At 40.6% G+C, this 20,004-nt stretch overlaps 4 protein-coding genes across 5 annotated transcripts; all 4 read left to right on the forward strand.

Moving 5' to 3' along the window:
* The first annotated feature begins 226 nt into the window (after nt 1-226).
* On the forward strand, nt 227-7,724 carry armc3 (armadillo repeat containing 3). Of its 2 annotated transcripts, XM_058623417.1 has the most exons (18): nt 227-313; nt 682-818; nt 1,129-1,189; nt 1,506-1,614; nt 1,942-2,067; nt 2,184-2,252; nt 2,348-2,523; nt 2,651-2,845; nt 3,016-3,199; nt 3,285-3,437; nt 3,524-3,632; nt 3,813-4,062; nt 4,859-4,995; nt 5,247-5,415; nt 5,519-5,640; nt 6,652-6,774; nt 6,951-7,113; nt 7,220-7,724. In XM_058623417.1, the coding sequence occupies exons 2-18, from the start codon at nt 772-774 to the stop codon at nt 7,424-7,426; spliced, it is 2,400 nt and encodes a 799-aa protein (XP_058479400.1). In that variant the 5' UTR covers nt 227-313; nt 682-771; the 3' UTR covers nt 7,427-7,724. The 2 variants fall into 2 exon arrangements, with proteins under 2 accessions (XP_058479400.1, XP_058479409.1); XM_058623426.1 differs by lacking the exon at nt 682-818 and having other exon boundaries at nt 231-313.
* A 595-nt stretch (nt 7,725-8,319) lies between these two features.
* msrb2 (methionine sulfoxide reductase B2) lies at nt 8,320-11,399 on the forward strand. The gene is made up of 5 exons (XM_058623447.1): nt 8,320-8,686; nt 9,695-9,792; nt 10,112-10,188; nt 10,328-10,475; nt 10,564-11,399. Exons 1-5 carry the CDS (start codon nt 8,569-8,571, stop codon nt 10,687-10,689), a joined length of 567 nt encoding a protein of 188 aa, XP_058479430.1. The 5' UTR covers nt 8,320-8,568; the 3' UTR covers nt 10,690-11,399.
* A 2,240-nt stretch (nt 11,400-13,639) lies between these two features.
* Nucleotides 13,640-17,069, forward strand: c8g (complement component 8, gamma polypeptide). Its single transcript, XM_058623437.1, has 7 exons — nt 13,640-13,920; nt 15,753-15,898; nt 16,069-16,139; nt 16,224-16,331; nt 16,428-16,532; nt 16,636-16,671; nt 16,943-17,069. The coding sequence occupies exons 1-7, from the start codon at nt 13,738-13,740 to the stop codon at nt 16,960-16,962; spliced, it is 669 nt and encodes a 222-aa protein (XP_058479420.1). The 5' UTR covers nt 13,640-13,737; the 3' UTR covers nt 16,963-17,069.
* A 578-nt stretch (nt 17,070-17,647) lies between these two features.
* Nucleotides 17,648-18,931, forward strand: LOC131455655 (lipocalin-like). Its single transcript, XM_058623462.1, has 6 exons — nt 17,648-17,792; nt 17,881-18,020; nt 18,133-18,212; nt 18,285-18,398; nt 18,479-18,580; nt 18,672-18,931. Exons 1-6 carry the CDS (start codon nt 17,700-17,702, stop codon nt 18,689-18,691), a joined length of 549 nt encoding a protein of 182 aa, XP_058479445.1. The 5' UTR covers nt 17,648-17,699; the 3' UTR covers nt 18,692-18,931.
* Nucleotides 18,932-20,004: the final 1,073 nt, after the last annotated feature.

Raw genomic sequence — 20,004 nt, forward strand, 5'->3', positions numbered from 1 at the left:
CAAAAACGAAAAGAAAACAAACATTAAATGTGCGTTACCTGATTTCCAGGTGCGAGCACGTGTTCTCATCGTCTAAGCACTCGATTACATCCAGCCCCTTCATTATGGATCGCTTTACCAGAGATTAACTTGACGCTCATTTCAAACAGGCGAATGAAAATGCCCCACGTTACCAGAGGTAATGTCTTTCGAGGTCCGTCCCATGGCCGCTGTTGCTATAGCAACGCAGCGTCACCCCTTCCTAAACATAAAGTTGATCCCGATTCCTCTGGTCGGCTGGTATTCTTCATCGTTTCCCGTTGTAAAAGAACAGGTAAGCCGCATTGTTTGTTTGTCTGTTACTTATTTCGAGCGTTTTTAACCGTCGCCAAGGAGATTTTGTTTTTTGCCGTTTTTTGTCTGTTTGTTTGTGAGCAACGTGACTCAAAATCTTAAGGGGATTTATCATGTAGGTTATATTATATTATAGATTAAGGTGGTAAATTAAATATGATGTATTGGAACGGAGGGAAACTGAGCATAGTTTAGTTAATTTAAGATTCTTTCATGCACTTTGCCCAAAGTGCACCACAGTTCATTAACCATGGGGATTAAAAACAAGGGACAATGTCAGCACAGCAGATATAAAACAAAAAAAGTGAACACGAAACTAATGGTGAAAACTCTACTGTGACATTCCAGCTGATGCAAAACACCAAAGAAGAAGAACAACAACAAGGAAAAGAGAAGTAATGATTAAATATAGAAGAAGGAAGTAATGCAACACACACTATGGATGACAGCTACAGTAAAACACCACCAACCAACCAACAAAGCAGGTTATTGTGGTTTTGTTTATGATTTTGCACGTGATGTCACGTAAAGATGACATCACAATGTGTCACGATTGCATATTGACGTAGGTGAGTTCCCAGTGTGACACCGACACGAGATGATGTCACATTAGCGTGACATCATCTATGGTTCTGTGGCAGCTCTTCTGCCTTCTGTGCAGCATTAAAGAACACGTATCCTTTGAAGCCGCCCCACATCTAGTAATTAACTATACATCTATATCTATATATCTGCAGTATGTTCCATCTGTCGAGCAGCTCCCTAAAATCTGGAAACGTGTTTTCTCTTTAATAGTCACACAATGGGAAAGAAATCGGGGAAGAAGAAAGAGACTGAAACTCCACCCCAAGAAACGGTGGGCCTTTTCTATAGTTCACTATAGGCTTGTTTCACAGCTATTTTGACAGGTCACAGAGCAAAAAGCACAGGTGTAAATAATGGAGATTAGCTCCCTCAGTTTCAGGTTCTTACATGAATCGCTCATGTCGACAGTAACGTCTGTGCTTTTCCCCTGTCAAAACATGTCAAAATGGCTGCTGTGAAAAATACATTTTTGTGTAAAGGCCTCGGCAACGTGTAACTAAAACAAACCTATAATTTCAAAGCATAAAAACGTATCCGCTACATCTCAGTGACCCCTATTCTCTCTCTCTCGCTTTCCTCACACTCAGTTTGACACTCTACTCAGTACCCCAGCAACAGTAGTCCTGCTGCTGAGATCACCTGAGGAGGATATCCTGATTAAAGCCTGTGAAGCAACTCATGCATTTGCAGAGAAAGGTACACCCCCCCCCCCCATACACACACACACTCTCCACACATGCACAGTTATTCCATGTTCTGTGTGATCTACACTACCATGCCATTTGTTTTCCCTCCACTGACGGAAGACATCTGTATACTTTCTCAAGAGCAGATGGCAGGTTTAAACCTTTCAACATGTTCTCCTTAATGAAATCCTCTATAACGTTTGTACCAAAAAAAAAGGACATTAGCTGTCGGCCCCACTTTTGTTGTTTATTGCTCACATCCCAACACTATACTGCATCCACACTGACGCTCACATTCTGATCAATTTCCCTGTCCACTGTCTCCCCCTGTTGCCAGGAGAGGAGGACAAGCTTTCTCTGCTGGGACTTGGCGTTTTGGAGCCTCTCTGTCAGCTCATCACTCACAGCAACAAGCTGATCAGACGCAACGCCTTCATGGCTCTGGGCAACATGGCCTTGAATGGTTTGTCCGTCCAGATTTGCCTACTCAAAAATGTCTTGGTTATCTTATCTCCTTGTCAGGCAGTTGACTTAATGATGTGTTAACTGGTTAACGTTCTCTCTTGTTTCTATTTAAAGGTGACGTAAAGAATGCTCTGAAAAAAATGGACGTTATTCCATCGATTATAATAAACCTATCAGCTGAGGGTGAGTACTTTTGATGTCACATCATTTTTCTGAGGCATATTAAAAAACGATGATCGTTCTAATTTCCCCTATATCCTATTTTCTCTTTTCCGAAGAGGATATAGTTGTCCATGAGTTTGCAACACTATGCCTGGCCGCTCTGTCGGTGGATTTTGTCTGTAAGGTCAAGATCTTCGACAACAATGGTTTACCACCACTCATCCAGCTCCTGTCCAGTTTGGACCCAGATGTTCAGAAGAACTCACTGGACGTCGTCTTCAACCTAGTCCAGGTGATTTAAAGTCATCAAGTCTAGGTTACAAAGCTAGTGTATATTAAAGTGATGTATCGTCTTTTTTTTAATCGTACAAAAGTGGTTCTAAAAGTCTAAAATCTAAATCTTGAACCCTGTGTCGTAGGCCTATCAGTACCGCGTGGTGGTTCATTTGTTGGGTGGCATCCCCCCACTTCTGGAGCTGTTGAATTCAGAATTTCCTGTCATTCAGCATTTGGCTTTGAAGACGCTGCAGAATGTCACGACTGACAAAGACACACGCGGCACCTTCAGAGAGGAGCAAGGATTCGAGAGGATCATGGACACCCTCGATAACATGGTTGGGATCACGCTGCATTTCTCCTACATGCTTGATTTACTGGGGCCACGTACAACTTATTATTTGATTTAATTTTATAAATCTAATTTTACTCTGCCTCACTGCTTGCTGTCAGCTGAAATAGATACCTCAGAATTACCTCTTGCTTACCTTCTATTCTGTTCCTACAGGACTTTGGTGACCTTCACGCCGAAGCCTTACGTGTAGTCGCTAACTGCTTGAGTGACACGGAGAGTGTACACCTGATTCATGAGCGTGGAGGCCTGGCCAGACTGATGGAGTTTCTTCTGATGCCCAGCATGCCTGAAATCCAGTCCAACGCTGTCAAATGCATCGCCAGGATTGCTCTTAGCTGTAAGTGAGGGGAAGACGGGAGATAAGTCACGAGGGGAGTCATTCTGTAACACTGTATGTACCTCTTGTTCCACGCATGTCTTAGCCGAAAATCGGAAACTGCTGCACGAGCAAAATGTGGAGAATGTTCTGGTGGAACTTCTCTCCACAGAGGACATCACTGTAAAAACATCCGCCTGTCAGGCTGTGACTGCCATGAGCTTCCACTTATCGAGCAAAGAACGTTTCCGAAACCTGGGTATGTAAACAGCTCCGTGAGCGCCTACGTCGTCCACACAGTGATCACAATAGAGTCTAAAGGAGTTGGATTCACTTGTGTTTCAGGCGCCATCCCCGTCATGGTGGAGTTACTGAAAAGTGAGAGTTTGAAGCTGAGAGAGGCAGCAACCCAGGTCCTCTGTAACCTCACACACAACAACCAGCTTAATTCACTGTGAGTCACAGACAGCACTTCATACACACACCATTTTAACTGTTGAGTTTCACATAGAACCAGACAAATATGTATTATATATATTCCATATTCTCTGCAGAAATCCTATGTTGCATGAGAGAGTCTATATTTGTCAGTACTTACAGTAAATCTCCCGTCCATTCCAATGGTATCTTGCAGAGCGGTGTACGCGGCAAAAGGCCACAAGATCCTCATCCAGCAGCTGTGCGGAAGCTGTCCGAGGGCAGTCGCCAACAGTGCCGCCACGCTTGGCACCATGGCAAGACAGGAAGTCATCCGCTGCAGCATCTTGTCACAGGGAGCCGTGCAAGCTCTGGTGGAGCCCCTGAAGTCCAGAGACACAGACGTCTTGGTCAACACCACGCTGTGTCTGTCACTGCTGTCCTCTGACGCAGAAGCTAGATCAGAGGTGAGTGTACTGTGTCTCCATCTCGTTTTATGATTTGCAATGCTGTTGTTGCCTCTGTCTCTTCACTCAAACAGATCACTCTGATGGGCTTAGTCTGCATTGTGTGAACTCATTTGACAGTGGTTTGGGGGGGGGGGGGGGGGGGACAGCCATTATGCAAAAAGGTCTCTTCTTCTCTTCTCTCCTTCTCCCTTCCTCCCCCCCTTCTCAGCACTCTCACTTTATCATGACAATAACTTTGTTTCTCTTACTCCCCCCTGGTTTGTGCTCCCCCCCCCCCCCGATTTAGGAACATCCACACTTGACACCACAGCTCAATTATTATTACAATAGCTACTTTTTACTGATATTATTATTATTATTATTATTATCATCCTCATACATCCTTCATCTACGGCTTGTCCTTTCTGAGGGACACTGAGGAGCCGAAACCAGTCCCACGTGAGATCATGAAGATGATAATGATGATGATTATTATTATTGATTCTTGACATACACCTGTCTCTCTTCACCCCCCTCCCTTCCCCCTCCTTTCCCTCGTCTCTCCAACTCCAGCCGGTCGAGGCAGATGGCCGTACACTCGGAGTCTGGTTCTATCAAAGACTTCTTCCCGTTAAAAGGGTGTTGTTTTGTTTTTTCCCTGCTTGCTCATTGTGTTCCTGTTTGGTTTCTCTATAATAATTGTAAGGTCTTGACCTTGAGATAATGTGTGTTATGAATCGCCACAAGGAAAGTGTCCATGCAATTTACATTCTTTTGCAAAGCTCCTTCAAAATGAACCTCCTGTCCCTCATAGCTGCAGAGTAGTGGAGGCCTCCCCCCACTGGTCAATTTACTGCAAACCTATAACAAGGACGTATTGCACAATGCATGCTTGGCAATCAGCGTCCTTGCCCGTGATGAACCTGCTGCTGCGGAGATGTGCAGATACGGGTAAGACGAGTCATAAAATGTGTAAATGGAGGTGAACTTTGAGTGTAAAGTGCTCTAATTTATCAACTTAGAGTAGTCTCTTAAATGACAAGTAGATGGCAGCATAGGACAGCATTACATGCCACACACTGTATGAATGTATGGGTAATACTCTTCCTGTTTTTTATTTAATCATTTGCTTTTAATTTTCAACATTAAATATCAGATTGTACGTATGTGCCCGTGCTTTAATGTGTTCGTGTGTGTTTCAGAGCCTTGGAAATGCTTCAGGAAATCAACATGTCAGTGAACCGCAGGAGCAATTTCAGTGAGACGGCCATGAAGAGCCTGCTCGACTCCAACTTGTCTGTTAAATACAGCCTGACGGGTCAGTTGGCCTCCACCAACATCATCAGTGATGGCTTCTATGATGCAGGGAAGGTACGTGCACAAAATGAAATCATCTCTTCCCTCTTTTAGATGCGTCAAATCATGAGACTTCATATTTCAAATGATCGTATGGTCTCTTCTCTTTACCCCTCAGGGTCGTGCAGGACAGAGGGTTCTGACTTTAGAGGAGTTTGCAAATCAGCCGCTTAACCAGCGCCGGCCCATCATTGTTGTCAGCACAGCGTATGAGTCCAGCCAAGATCATGTTTTAATCCAGTTAAGGAATTGTCCTAAACTTACACACAAAATACATTTCACACCATGGGTTTGCAAACACAAAAAGAGATGAGAAAAACTAAATAAATGCACCAGCTACATATTGCACAAAATGCAGAGTGGGATAAATAATCCCAGCAACAATACAAATTCTAGTGAGCATCAGGTTTCTGCACCACCAACACCCTGTAGTTTGTCAATACAATTTATTGTGGCTGTTACCCTCACCCTCCCCTTGTCTGCTCCAATCCAGTGCTCCACTTCTATTTTCTACAGTTCTCTTTTTTTCCCCTTTCCTGTTGCCTTCATTGTACCCCATTAGTGAGGCCTCACAGGATAAATAACCCCACTTTTTTTTAAAGACGCACCAACACGGGCAGTGCTGAAGAGCCTTTGCGTTTAGGGGATTAACAACAGACACGCAAACATGTGCATATGCACGCACACCCGCGAAGATGCACCTGACGATTCATTTTACACGACGCTCATCGATGTTGACAGATACACAACACGATAATAGCCTATAGCATTTTGATGAATTAACTATTATTACTATTGCCCTAGAGATCGCTGACACCTCACTTTATCATGCAAACACACATCAGGAATTCTTAAATAGGGTGTTATGTAATCCATTGATATTCTCAACCATAGCATCCTAAGACTGAATGTAAACCTTTTTTTCTTCTTTTTTCTTTTAAAGCTTTCAAAACTCTTCTTCCATCTCCAATCTTATCTAAATCAGTGTATGACCTTGGGGTTTAGCTATTTCTCCTATTTGTTAACAGTACTGTCGATCATATTGAAACAAACTGACAAACTGAAATGGATATCTGCACCCTATCACCAGTAGGTGCAGGTGTTTTGGCTGAGGGCCTTTCTGTGTTTGCATGTTCTCCCTGTTTGCGCCTGTTCTCTCCGGGTACTCTGGCTTCCTCTCACAGCCTAAACACATGCAGATCATTGGGTTAATGACTTAACCACTTCTTTTTCAACAATCTCTCCCTGTAGGAGGAAGAAAGGGAAACATTTGAAGCTGAGGGACGACATCTCATTGCAGAGTTTAGTTAAGACAACCAAAGAATGCATCCTCCCACTGGATGATGAACGAGAGCAGTACGCTGCCTTGGCCAGGTGATGGATTAACGCAGTTAGCACACCTATCACTGACATGCAGAGATGCGGTGAAGAGGAAAATCACACTTTAAAATGACGGCCATTCATCATTTTCTCAAAAATGACAGAAACAAATGTAAACAACACACAATATACATATAAAATATGTACTGTATGTGCATCTAATCAAACAGGCTGGTGAGTGAAGCCATGGGTGGAGAGGTGAAGAAGGAGAAGTTGCATGAATTTGCATGGGTGCTCCACATCAGTGAGCTCAAGTCTCAGCTGCAGTCCAACATTATTCCCATTGGATTGATCAAAAGAGGATTCTACTGCCACCGGGCACTTCTCTTCAAGGTAACGCCGACAAAACACCAAATCATCAGCTTTTACACCTAAGCTCCGAGTTCTACCGTCCTCCTTTTTTTTTATTACATTCTCCATCCTCTCTTTTAATTTTCAGTATCTGGCAGATTGCATCAGAGTGAGCAGCACACTTGTTAGGGGCGAGTATGATCGGGCTTGGAACGAGGTGTTCTTCTTCACCGGGAATTGCGCCAGGATTGGACGCTGTTCGCAGCCCAGCCGCTACATAGTTGACCTCATGCACCAGCCTGGAAGCCTGTTGGCAGCTAATGACCCTGCTGCTGTACGTTACCAGACTATATAAGCCAGTAACACTATATCGCAGTTATTCCCAGAGGAACAGGTGGACCTCAGACCAGGCTATAAAAATACTTCCATTCACCAATATAATTTAAACCTATTTTTTGTTTTGAGGGGAACAAAATCAGTATTAAATGTTTTTTTTAGTTATTTACAAACGCAACACAGTGCGTTTTTTCGTTATATTTTGATTAATATTGTAATCATTTGTAATGGAGACATTTTTATTTCCATTGTTAGCTGATGTACAAATCTGGGCATCACAAATTTTGCAGATGTTTTTTGTCAGTAGTTTTGTTGCATTCACAGGCCATAAAGGGAAATGTCGTCTGTGTATGAATGAGTCTTTTCTAATAAAAAGTGTTTTAAGATTACTATTATTATCAACAACTTCATTGTGACTTTATTGTGAATTGTGGCTCAGGTATAGTGAAAACCTACATTCATTTATCACGTACTGCTTTATCCTCATCCACATGAGGGTCACAGGTCACTCGAGTCAACATTCCCACAACATTAAACTCACATTTCCTCGGAGGATTCCTGGAGGGCTGTCACAGCACAAAGTGCTTCTTTTACTGGTAATAGCACTGCAGTTGTTTCACAGTGCACATAGCTGTGCACATAATGCCGTTTAATGTTGCTACGCCACATCTAATAATAGCTAGCCCGAGATAAGTTTGCATTTCAGACGCAGTGAACTTCCAGTTCTGACTTATTCTGAGTTCCAATCGCAATGGAACACAGCGTTGGATCACATTCTATTCTATTTATTTTTGAAGGAGTCCTCTGCTATTTGCAGTCTCACCACTAGATGTCACTAATTCTTACACATTAAGCTCCTAATTTCGTTCTCCGCAGCATCGCTGATGCTTTTGCATAGTAATAATAAAAGAAAGGGACAATAAAATGAATCTTGAAGCGTCACATTGTCCGCAGCAACGACAAGGCACGGACGCACTCAGTCCACTTTGACCCACTGACTGCGGCTCCAAGAGTTATTTTTGACCGGGTCGTCCAACAACATCCAGTATCAGCCAAGATCGGACCAGACGCAGCGAGTGCACTTGTTTCTCACTGATTCGTGCGCTTGACTTTGGACAGACCTCACACTCTACAGCAGCAGAAGCAGAAGCAGCAGCAGACATGTCCCGTTTAGTTGCTCGTCTTGGCGTTGCGGTTTCCCAGCGCGCAACAGTCGCCAAATCCGGGATTTCATCTTGGAGGATCCCGATCCTCTTCCGTCCTGTATCCACATGTCAAGGTACCGTGTTTTTGGTTTCCTTATTTGGCACATTCGCCTTTTTTGGACGCCGCGGTTTCCTGCAGGCGCAACAACACGCTCTACACTTTTCCACACAAAGAAGAGCAGTGTGTGGCAATAAATCACTTTACATTTTAAATGAAGTAAAAAAAGAAAATGTAAAAGTTAGGAATAAACCAAGGAGCATAAAATAGAGAAATTAACATATACAATTAGGATTATTATTTAATTTAGATTCTTTAAATTGTATGCCGGAGGTGGACAGTTACAGGTGAATATGTTTAGTTCACAGTTATTTTGACATATGTTTAAAAAAAATAATCTGAGATTTGATCAGTGCCGGTCCAAGCCTTTGTGGGGCCCCGAGCAGAATCTGATTGGGGCTCCCCCGTCCCTCCACCTCGGAGGTGGGACGGGGGGCCACCTCGACTGTATAACTTGCATTCATTATAGCTGTTTTAGTTTATTTTTATTTATTTTTTAATCCACCAAAACAGTGTCACTCCTGTTTTTTAACCTTAGAGGGCAGTAAAACCACAAAAGTGGCCAATTATTCATTTGCACGCTCATATTATTTTAAGTGAATTACACTATGTGTGGTGATAATGACGCTGAAGTGAATAATAACCAAATACAACAGCAGACAGTTACATTCGCTGTAAACAAGTAAACCAGTTTAATGGCTTTTTGAATGGCTTTTAAATGTGCACTCAATGTGTAATATTCAGGCTAAGAAATAATACATAGTAAATATGTAACTATTTAGATATGTAAATATATCTAAATCTACATTTCTTAAATATGCTTAGCTGCTTAGTTCTCTTATGCCTTGGGCTGGCTGTGGGTTTGATGAAAAGCATTTTAACCCTCTTTAAAAAAACGTGATTGTTTCATAACTATATTGTCCTTTTATTGTCTGTATTATCTATTCCAAACATTGTCATACTGAACATATCTGTAACGCTGTGGGTGCTGTGACCTCTTCCCTGTAACTGCTGCTACCTGCAGGCCTTCGCTCCCTCACCCGCTACAACGAGACCACAGACTGGAAAAAGAAACTCACTCCGGAGCAGTACGTCGTCACCAGAGAGAAAGCGACGGAGGAGGCGAGTTTCACAATAAAAGAATACATGGAAGTGTAAACATACACATCATCAGCACGGGGATCTGGGTCAAAGCAACACTATCTCAGTCTGCCACGGTGCTTCACATGTGGACTTTGTTCATTTCTGGCGTATTACTGACCTGAGGCAGGTTTGAACTGCCCAGCTATACAAACTGGGGCTGTTCAAACCTGTGAACTTGAAAGATAAAGCAACTTTGTCAGTTCAACTCATAAAAACACTGTAATGGAATCATCCTGTTACTCATATACTCACCTGTCCTGCTTTTGGTTGGTGTTTTTGTGTGTATTTGTGCTCTCAGCCCTTTAGTGGGATCTTTCTAAACCATTGTGAAGTGGGGATGTACCACTGTGCCTGCTGTGATATTCCACTCTTCAGGTATATGAGGGAGACACGTCGTACAAACATCCATTATTTAATCACAATACACTGCAATTTCTGACACAATGATGTTAAGTAGAGTTTCACACCGTGTTAGTTTGTTATTAAATGCTTGTGTTGGTCTCTCTTTTCATAGTTCAGAGGCCAAGTATGACTCAGGGACAGGCTGGCCAGCATTTAAAGAGGCTCATGGGACATGGGGGAGTGATGAAAGTCATGCCTCCGTCATACGTCGCCCTGACAACAGCCTGGGCAGCACCGGGACAGAAGTGCTCTGTAAAAATGTGAGTTATTGTAGGTCAGAATTTCATTAATATTCTACAAATACGACTCAAAGTCTCATGACTTTTCTTGTCTCTGCATGTTGTGCAGTGTGACGCCCACCTGGGACACGTGTTTGAAGACGGACCGGATCCGACGGGTCAGCGGTTCTGCATCAACAGTGTGGCGCTCACGTTTAAATCGAAAGACGGCAACAAGCCCGAGGAAAACTCTTAAACTACACAGACTTAAGTTAGACCACGGAGAACATACTTGCTGTGAATGTGCTGTACATTAGGTGTTTTGTTTCTAAGGCGAGGCATTGGCTCCAAAGTCAGAGAATCCATTCCAGGGTTTTGGCTAAAACCAGGTCAAGAGGTTAGAGTTGAATGCTTAGGGTTTGGTGTGAGTCACTCTTCATTATGTCCTAATCATATCTTACATGACTCACATTAACCCAAACTCAAACTGTCGGGTTCTAACAGTGAAAAAAAAGTGAATTGTTTTTTAAATTTTCTTGTGAATGGGCAACTTAATATGTGACTAATCAAAAGATGTGAAATTGATTTGTCTTCATGTCTGAGAAAATGTCTCTGAATTATTATTTTTAATCTACTTTACTTCCTTTTTTTTACACACATTATTATACACATTTTTTCCAATGTTTTGTGTTTTATTAATAATTCAAACCTGATTCATCGTTTCTTTTTCAATACGTGGACATTTTGTTATTCTTTAAAATTGATTTACTGTTTAGCAAGACCACTATGAAGCTCAATATTGAAATAAATAAACGAGAACTCAACACTGCCCTCTGCTGTCCAGTGACCAACATTGTAGTATGACCTAATTTCTCAGAGAAAGGTAATATTTAACCTTTACACACTGTTTGGGTGAAATTTGACCTGTTTTTACACTTGACAGGAATAAAAACACCAACCATTTTGCCTGAATTTTCTTTCATGAAGTGACACAAAATTCACAAAAATGTCAACATTTAAAAACATACTTCTCTATAAGTGCCAAAAAAATATGGACATGTTTATGTTTATCGTGTTTTAGACAATAAGTGGTATTATCAGTGAACAGAACACAGTATATTAAACTTAGTAGTAATATTTCCTCGGTAAAATTGGATAAAAATGTTCACAGGTTACAAAGAACAACAACATCAGTGTGTGAATGCCACCAGAGTTTGGAAAAGGGAGGGGTGAGTGCATTATGTTTGTTATAAAAAGTGTACAAAGGTATTTTTGGAAGCAGGTGGTCAAGTGAAAAATGGCACCTCTCATATAATAAATGAACAATATAATGATACAGTGGCACATATTGTACGTACCTACAATGTTCTATTTATTTAAATAATAACTAATAATAATATTCTCAAAATAACTGTTGATTTATGATTCAAATACAAGAACAAGCTGCAGGGAGGGTTTAGTGTAAATATAGACATGAAGTGAAACACACTGTTTGTTGTGAAGCTGATGGAATCTGCTGTTTATTATCATTTATTATGGTGAAATCTTCAGCATCATTTAACGGTCATTGGACGAAGCAACGTGATGTGATTACTATTCATAAAATAATGTTTAAAGGTGCATTTATTGTAAATAAAATGCATACAATTATCTTTTCATCATTATTTATTCACCTGCAGTCTATGTGTTTTTGTTAAATCAGAGTAAGGTCTTCATCAGAGCAGGTTCTCACCTCCTTTACCTACTTGAGAGAGGCAAGGTTGTGTTCTGTTGGTTGTAATATGCAACTTCACCACTAGATGTCAGTAAATGCTGCACATTAACCTCTGCCAAATAATCTTATAATGTATTAGATTCTGCCACAGAAAGGAATGAGAGTGCAGTGTTGGATTAAGTGACTGACATTGATTTATCTGAATTGATGGTATTTTGACTGAGGAGAAAAAAACAACTGGAAAGTAGCAGGCGTTCATTTCTATATTTCCATATTTTACTTTGGAATAAATGAAAAGCACAAAAGGACACATCTGGGGAAGGGACAGATATCTGATACACAGGGATCAGACATTTTAATCACATTAAGAAAACATGGCTCTTTATAATAGAGTGTGATGATGATGTCCAAAGTCCAAACGGAGGTTTCATAAATCTTTCAAAACAAATGTAAAGAGAACCATCTCAGCAGTCTACCTATTGGCCAGAAGCATAGTTTCTGGAGAGTGATGACTGATAGGTTAGTATATAATTTGTTTGGGTAATAACATCAGAAAAACACAGGCTAATAAAGCGGGAGCCATAGCAGCTTTTCTTTAAATTGAGAAAGTGAAAATGTATGGAAACCCGTTTCCACCAGAAAAAAAAGTGGTACAAAAAGTCGAAATTATGAGATTAATAAACATAATTATAATATTATTATAATTTCGATTTTTCAATTTTAAAATTATGACTATACAAATACTTACTGTACGTATCTTAACTTTACTTTGTTACTTGTTGTACTGGTTACTACCAAATAAAATCAGAAGAAGAGTTGGTATTATGGTCTTTAGTTATATAGAGCTTTTCTAGTCTTGATGAGCTGCTGCTTTACTCTACAGTTTTCATTTACATGCTGCAGCATGGGGTTAAGTGTCTTGCTCAAGGGCACATATAGACTAACAGGGCCAGGAATTGAACCCACAACCCTCCAGTTGAAAGACCACTGAGCCTCCATGGCTCAATCCTAACTCCTCCTCCAACATCATACATTTTTATGCCAGAAAATTACTTTTGATACTTCAGTAAAAGTCTTAAGGTACTGTATATGACCTTTAATGTATTTAAGTAATATTATAAAAAGTGACATCAACTTCTACCAAATAAACTTTCTGGTAAGATACTTGTACTTTTACTCAAGCATCCCTTTTAGGTACAAAACTGCACAAACAATACAATAAAAATAAACTGACAACAAACAAAAATGTTTTAAGCAAATCAATGTTATCAAAAAACCTGACTATAATATTAACAAAATAATCTGTAATAAATAAACTATTCTCTCAACTCCCAAAAAAATAGCTCCAACAGAACCTTTGCTCCCTGAATTTATGGATTCGCTTGTCAAGTTCTGTCAAGTTTATTGGGAATGAACTGAAAATTCAATGCTGCCCTCTGCTGACTTAATCTCTGAGAGTAATCCGAGTTAATTTGTAACACGACAGGCCATCCTCTGCTCTTGCTCTGTCTGTTTGAGTAAAGCAGCAACAGAGAGCAGAGCGCAGACACAGAGAGTCTGACCCCTGAGTGAATTACTGTTATTGCTGATATGGCTGGACTGAGGCGAGTCTTGCTGGTAACGATGGTGTTGTGGTGCGTTTGTCTGTGGGGGGTCAGTGATGCTGTGGGGGGGGCTAAGAGTCGACCGCGACCCCAAAGACGACCTCGCAAGAAGCCAAAAGTCGAGCCCATTGATGTGACTCCACCAGCACAGAATATAGACATACAGCGGGTAAGAACATGGACAGAAACGGATCATATCTCGTAGAACACGCTTGAGCGTGAGAATATTATCACTTTATTATTTATTTCCCCCTTTTTTTTGTCTTGAAGCGTGAAAGTTGTTACTGAAAGAGATGATCTCACTTTGATAAACTGAGAGTGCCTGAACTTTGCACACCGACTGTTTGATGAAAATAAAACAGTGAAATGCCTTGTTACGCAAACAGATGAGCCAAAACGTTACACATCTGCAGGTTAATCCTGCAGATTACAAGCTTTAAACTGCTGTTTCAGGTGGATGACCACATGCAAACTGTCTGTCTAAGTACTAGAGTTTAAAGTTAAAAAACACGCAAACATGTGAATCTACTTAGTCATAGATTAGTGTGGGGGTGGTGGTGATGGGGACATGCTTGTGTAATTGTGTCAATATGGCGTTTTTTCGGGGAATAGGGGAAACTACCCGTGAAACAGTGAACAGAACACGAGATAATAAAGCAGTAATAAAACTCATTTATAAAACTAAAACTAGAGAATGTTTCAGATATCTCCAAATCCTAGGATGAAAGTGTTACCATTTGCAACGCTGGAACATTTGTCAATCCCAAATAAATCAGTAAGTGGTAGAGAAAGAAACATGACTGTCTTCTAAAGTTTGCAAATGGTATGCCTGAGGTTTAAATGTGTAGTATGTAGGTTTTAGGAATAGCTACACTCAGAAGATTAATACAATATTCATAATTAGCAGTTTTTAATTGCCTACATTTGTTTGGCCTACCTGAGAATGAGCCCTTTAGGTTTCTACTCTAGCCCAGACTGGACTAACCACAGATGTAGACTAGATAAGGTGTTTAAGTTTGTTTGTTTTTATGTTCGACCCTCTTAGGTTATCCACAAAGATTGTAAATATATACATGTTGAAAAAAAGATTTTCCTGAGAATGCCAATATGAAAGTTAATATATTGAATGGCCACCAGGGGGCGACTCTGCTGGTTGCATTGAGAAGTCGGTTTGAATGGAAATGTAAAGGCAAACTTAATTTAAAAACATTACAACAAGCTTTTCTGATGAGTTAAAGGTTTAATTATGTTCTACAATAGAACATAATTAAAATTTTGCTCCCATTGAGAGGAAAGTAGACAAGATTTCCTCCTGGAAAAGTGTGTTCAGTTAGTTGCAATACACAAATTCTCCACCAGATGTCAGTAAGTCCTAAGGAGATTGTGTTACATTACATTACATTACATTACGTTAAAACGATTGAATGTTCTTTTTATATACATATACATATATATATACGTGTATATATATATATATGTATATATGTATGTATATATATATATACACATATATATATACATATATTTATATATATACATACAAAAAGACACCATTATTTAAAGAAACAGATCAGTAAATAAACCTTCCTGACATTTCTCCCCCAATATTTTAGACACACATAGGAAGCAAACTTAGACACCACAACCAGTCTGTCATCATCAAAGCACCAGAGCATTTACAGATATGGAAAAGATATCTCATCCTGTAGAGGTATTCTTAATTCATCATAATGACAACATAACCTATTTGTAACTTTGCCAACATCCAGGGTGAAGAGAAAGATATCTGTTCTTAGCTGAGCAACTACTACAGACGCCTTGACTTCTAAGAACATAAGAATCAGCACAGTGATTTGATTTAAATACTCATCAATATCCTAAAGAATGGCTCCGATCTCTTTGGTCCAGAGAGAATTGTGTGATTTACTCATAAGGAAAATCTCCTTACACTGTACTTCCTAAAAATCAGCCTATTTGACCTGATCCTTGTGTGTGTTGCAGATGATGGGGAGGTGGTACCTGCTGAACACGGCCTCGAAATGCTCGTACCTGATGAATCATGGAACCAAAGTGGAGCCTACGGTCATGCACCTTTCACGATCCTCTGCCTCCGACCCAACTTTGTCTGTTAGCACTAAGACACGACAGTAAGTGCCATCTACTTATGTTGTATGTGTCCTGTGGTTTGTGCGACTATCACTGTGAATTATCTTGATTTATCGACAGAAGCAAGTAGGCCACAAATCTCTCTAATCAACATTAGAAAGCTTATTATCGAGTCAGAAACAGAGACTCTCCTCTCCTCTCCTCTCCTCAGTAACCACCAGTGTTGGGAGATATTGCAGGTCTACGATCTCACCCCGACCCCGGGTCGACTAACACTCAAAGGTCAGGCCCTTCACTTGTATTAGAGAATAATTCAGCATGACTCTGATGTGGTCTAACCATGCTTCCCCGTTGTCTTGTCACCAGGAGCACGCCCAGAACTCAACACTGAGATAGTGGTTGGGGAGACGGACTACAGCTCATATGCGGTCATGTATTACCAGAAACTGGGCAAAATAACCATGAAACTCTACGGTGGGGGTCCAGTCTTTGTTCCTTTTGAACTGATAATGTAACTGCATTTGTAAAAAGGTGCATTTGTAATATAATAATTTGCTTTTGTGTATTCAGGCAGGTCTGTAGATGATCTGTCAGAACCAGTGTTGACCAAATTTGAGCAACTTGCTGCAAAACAGAGTTTGGGACTTGCGTACCTCTTCCCTTTCCCCACCTACAGTACGTCCACGTGAAAAAGCAAAATACAACAAGCTATATATGTAATGGCAATATGTGTTGTAAATAAATAATACTCAGTGTCCTATTTTTTTAAACTTCCCAGGTCACTGTGGTGATGTGGACCAGGATCATGTCATCAGTGAGTGTTTTTTTTTATTTTATTTATATAAAATATGAGGGGAAAATGTATTTACTTGCTTCTGTAAAACACTATGAATTGCCTTGTGTAAGAATGGCGCTATACAAATAAACTTGCCTTGCCTTGCTTCTGCAGATTGTGCACGTGTTGGTCTCAGCTTGTGTAACAGTCAGTTATTCAAACGCCGACAACAACGCGTTATTCAATCGGACTGATGAAAACATCGTTTTGTTTTTTTCCAATAAAAAACTGTTGCTTTTGTTTGTTACAGACTGTGTCCCCACATGTTGAAGATTCAGAGCTGTGGAACAGATCGATCCAGCCTCGCAGCGTTGAGAGGATTTCAAATAAAAGACCGCATGGAAGTCTTTGAACGCAAATAAAACAAACAAACAAAAGTTTCTGTTACTGCTTTCATTAACATGTAAACTGTATACCTTTTTATTTAATTTAAATATTTAACAATGTGCTTCTGGGTGTGAAAAGGGGGTGGGGGGGGGGGGAAGTTGGAGGCTGGCAAATGTTAGAGCAGATAATGAAGTCCAGATGTGAACCCTGAAAGGGGTTGACTTTTGGTTACAAAACTGCTTAGTCTTCTCTCTCTCGTTACACAACCTGTTCAAAGATCCAATCTCGCCTCATCACAAAATCAGAGGCGAGTCAATAGAAACCAGGTAAAGTAGACCATTAAGACATAACTAATCATGACTAAAAGAAAGAGGTACGTTCTTGAAAGTCTTCCACAAATGCCAGAGCATTGTTATGCAGGAGAAGGGTGGTTCTATCCTTACCTAACCTCCCCCCCCCATTTTATCCACATGCACCAGTTGTATAACTACATTCTTTTGCAAGCCAGTGGACAAAGGCCAAAAGGTTTTTGTAACGCAAAAGCCAGCTGGAGGAGGAGGAGGAGGAGGAGACAGCGGTGAAAGGAGGAGATAAGAGCAGGGATTTGTAGGATATAAGGAACCACCACTCTCTTTAGACCCAGCTGATGCTGCACCCACTGCTGAAGACTACAAGGAAACATGGCGAGCTCACTGCTGAGGATGCTGGCTGCCATTATGTGTGCACTGGCCACTGCCAACGTTGTACCAGTTCAAGACTTTGAACTGGAGAAGGTAAGTTTTTACAGTCTCTGCTTACTTTAGTTAAGCATCCAAAGCATAGTCCTGATTTCCCGAGGAATTGAATTTTGTCCTATTTCAGATGGCAGGCAAGTGGTACATTGTCGCCATGGCGTCCGATGCTCAGTGGTTTGTGAACAACAAGGCAGAGATGAAGATGGGCACTGTTGTGTTGGCACCGACCGCTGAAGGAAACTTGAATATCTCTTTCGCCAACCGGAAGTGAGTAATAACATGTGCAGAATAATTTTTTAAACTGAAAACAATCCCAAAAGTTCCCTTGTGAAAAAGACAAATAATAAATAATATTTTTATATATATATATATAATGTAGGGCTGATGGTAGCTGCTGGAGACAGAATCACCTTGCCAATAAAACTGACAGTCCGAGACACTTCGTCTTTCACAGCTCAGGTGAGTGGAGAGCACACACACACACACACAATTTCAAATACCCTGTCTTGACTCACATTCTGTGCTCTGCAGTTTGGAACAACGACAACGACATGCACATTGTAAAAGTGCAGTACGACGACTATGCCCTCGTCTCCACCAATAAGACACGAGATGGAGTTTCTGTAACCCTCAGTGCGCTTTACAGTAAGTCTGGTTTATTGTGGGGAATAAACAAGTGTACGACTTCAGTGACGATTAAAGCACAAGTGATTCTGTGTTTGCAGAGCGTAATCAAGAGGTGAGTGAAGAGCTGCAGCAGGAGTTCAAAGAGTTCTCCCTGGAGAGAGAAGTGCAAGCTGACAACATTGTCATACTGCCTAAATACGGTAGGTGATTTATTCAGAAAACCATGAAGGCACTTTACTTCTAAATGATTCAGACCTTTCATTTGCGTCGTCTCCTCTTCTCTTTGTGCAGATGAATGTTCCGAAGCCTGAGGAGTCTCCTGCAACCTCCCCTCCTTCGTCTCTCACAGGCTTTCATCTTCATGAGCGTCGTTCTTTCCACCCCGCTGTGACGTCTGCAACATCACAAAAGCTTCAGCTGTTCCTGCTGTGATCAAAAAAGAGCAACCCGACCTTATTCAGAGCTCAGTGTGAAATCTGCTCGTCTTAAACGGCTATTCTCTTTTGCTGCGGATGTTTTGTCTGTTATTGACAATAAAACTAATAAAACTACCTGTAATAAGAGTGATTTCTTTTTTTATTTCCACTACCATAGTAGGCACAACGAATGACTGAAATGATGACTGAATGATTTGTAAAGACTAATATGAACTTTTGGTGCATATAAAATTCATGACACTGACTGGGTTATCTCAATACCTCTCATTTGTGACTTCCTGGTAGACAGTGTTTGACCTGATATTACGACGTTCACAAACAACCATGACAACAGCAAACAGTGCAAAACAAACACGCTGTTAACCATTAAGCAGGCAGTGAAGGATTTGCAGTTAAATGACAGTTTTGCTATCATTTGAATTATTTAATTTCTACCTGCGATTCTGATTCGGCTCATCAAGTCCAGTACGGATTTAAAAGGTCAAATATTAGATCATAAGAATCAAGATTTCTGACCTAAGTTAAGTAAAAGTAAAGTCCATTAAAGCAGTGATAAAGAAAAGGTTAGCTCATCCAGTGTGTCCGTGTGTAGATTCTCTTTCATCCAGGTCAAAGTTATCCAAACAGAAACTGGATTTACTGTTAATAAACCTGTTTCACCTGTTACTCGAGATGTTTCTTCAATTCAGAACGTCAGAGGCTGAGGTCGCCACGTCTAGTCTTAACACACATACATTTTTAATCTGTTATTTTTTCAAAAATATAAAATCTGTTCAAAAAAGCTGAATCAAAATCCAACACCTTCTCGTGGGCACCTTATTCTTATTCAGTTAAATTGGACTTAAATGGCAAATAGAAATTCAACAAGAAGCAAAACTCATATTTTCCAGGAGGTTTCAATGTGTGTAGGCTATACCTGTCGCTTTGGTAGGAAAGCTGCTGATTATCATTGTCCTGAACTGACGGCAACGAAACAAAGTTCTGACGTCTGGGTCACATGTACTGACCACAAGGGGGCAGCCTACCACCTGTCAGAGACAAACCACAATGGTCAAAATTAAAAAGGATGAAAATGCAGACAGAATCAAAACAAAACTGTATTTTCTCTGTATGTGTTTAGAGGACCAAAGGTTTTCGTTAAAATCTAAGTAACCCATTTACATGTTGGTGCCATTAGGAATTTTCAC

This window comes from Solea solea, chromosome 1, assembly GCF_958295425.1.
Source record: "Solea solea chromosome 1, fSolSol10.1, whole genome shotgun sequence".
Lineage (NCBI taxonomy): Eukaryota > Metazoa > Chordata > Actinopteri > Pleuronectiformes > Soleidae > Solea > Solea solea.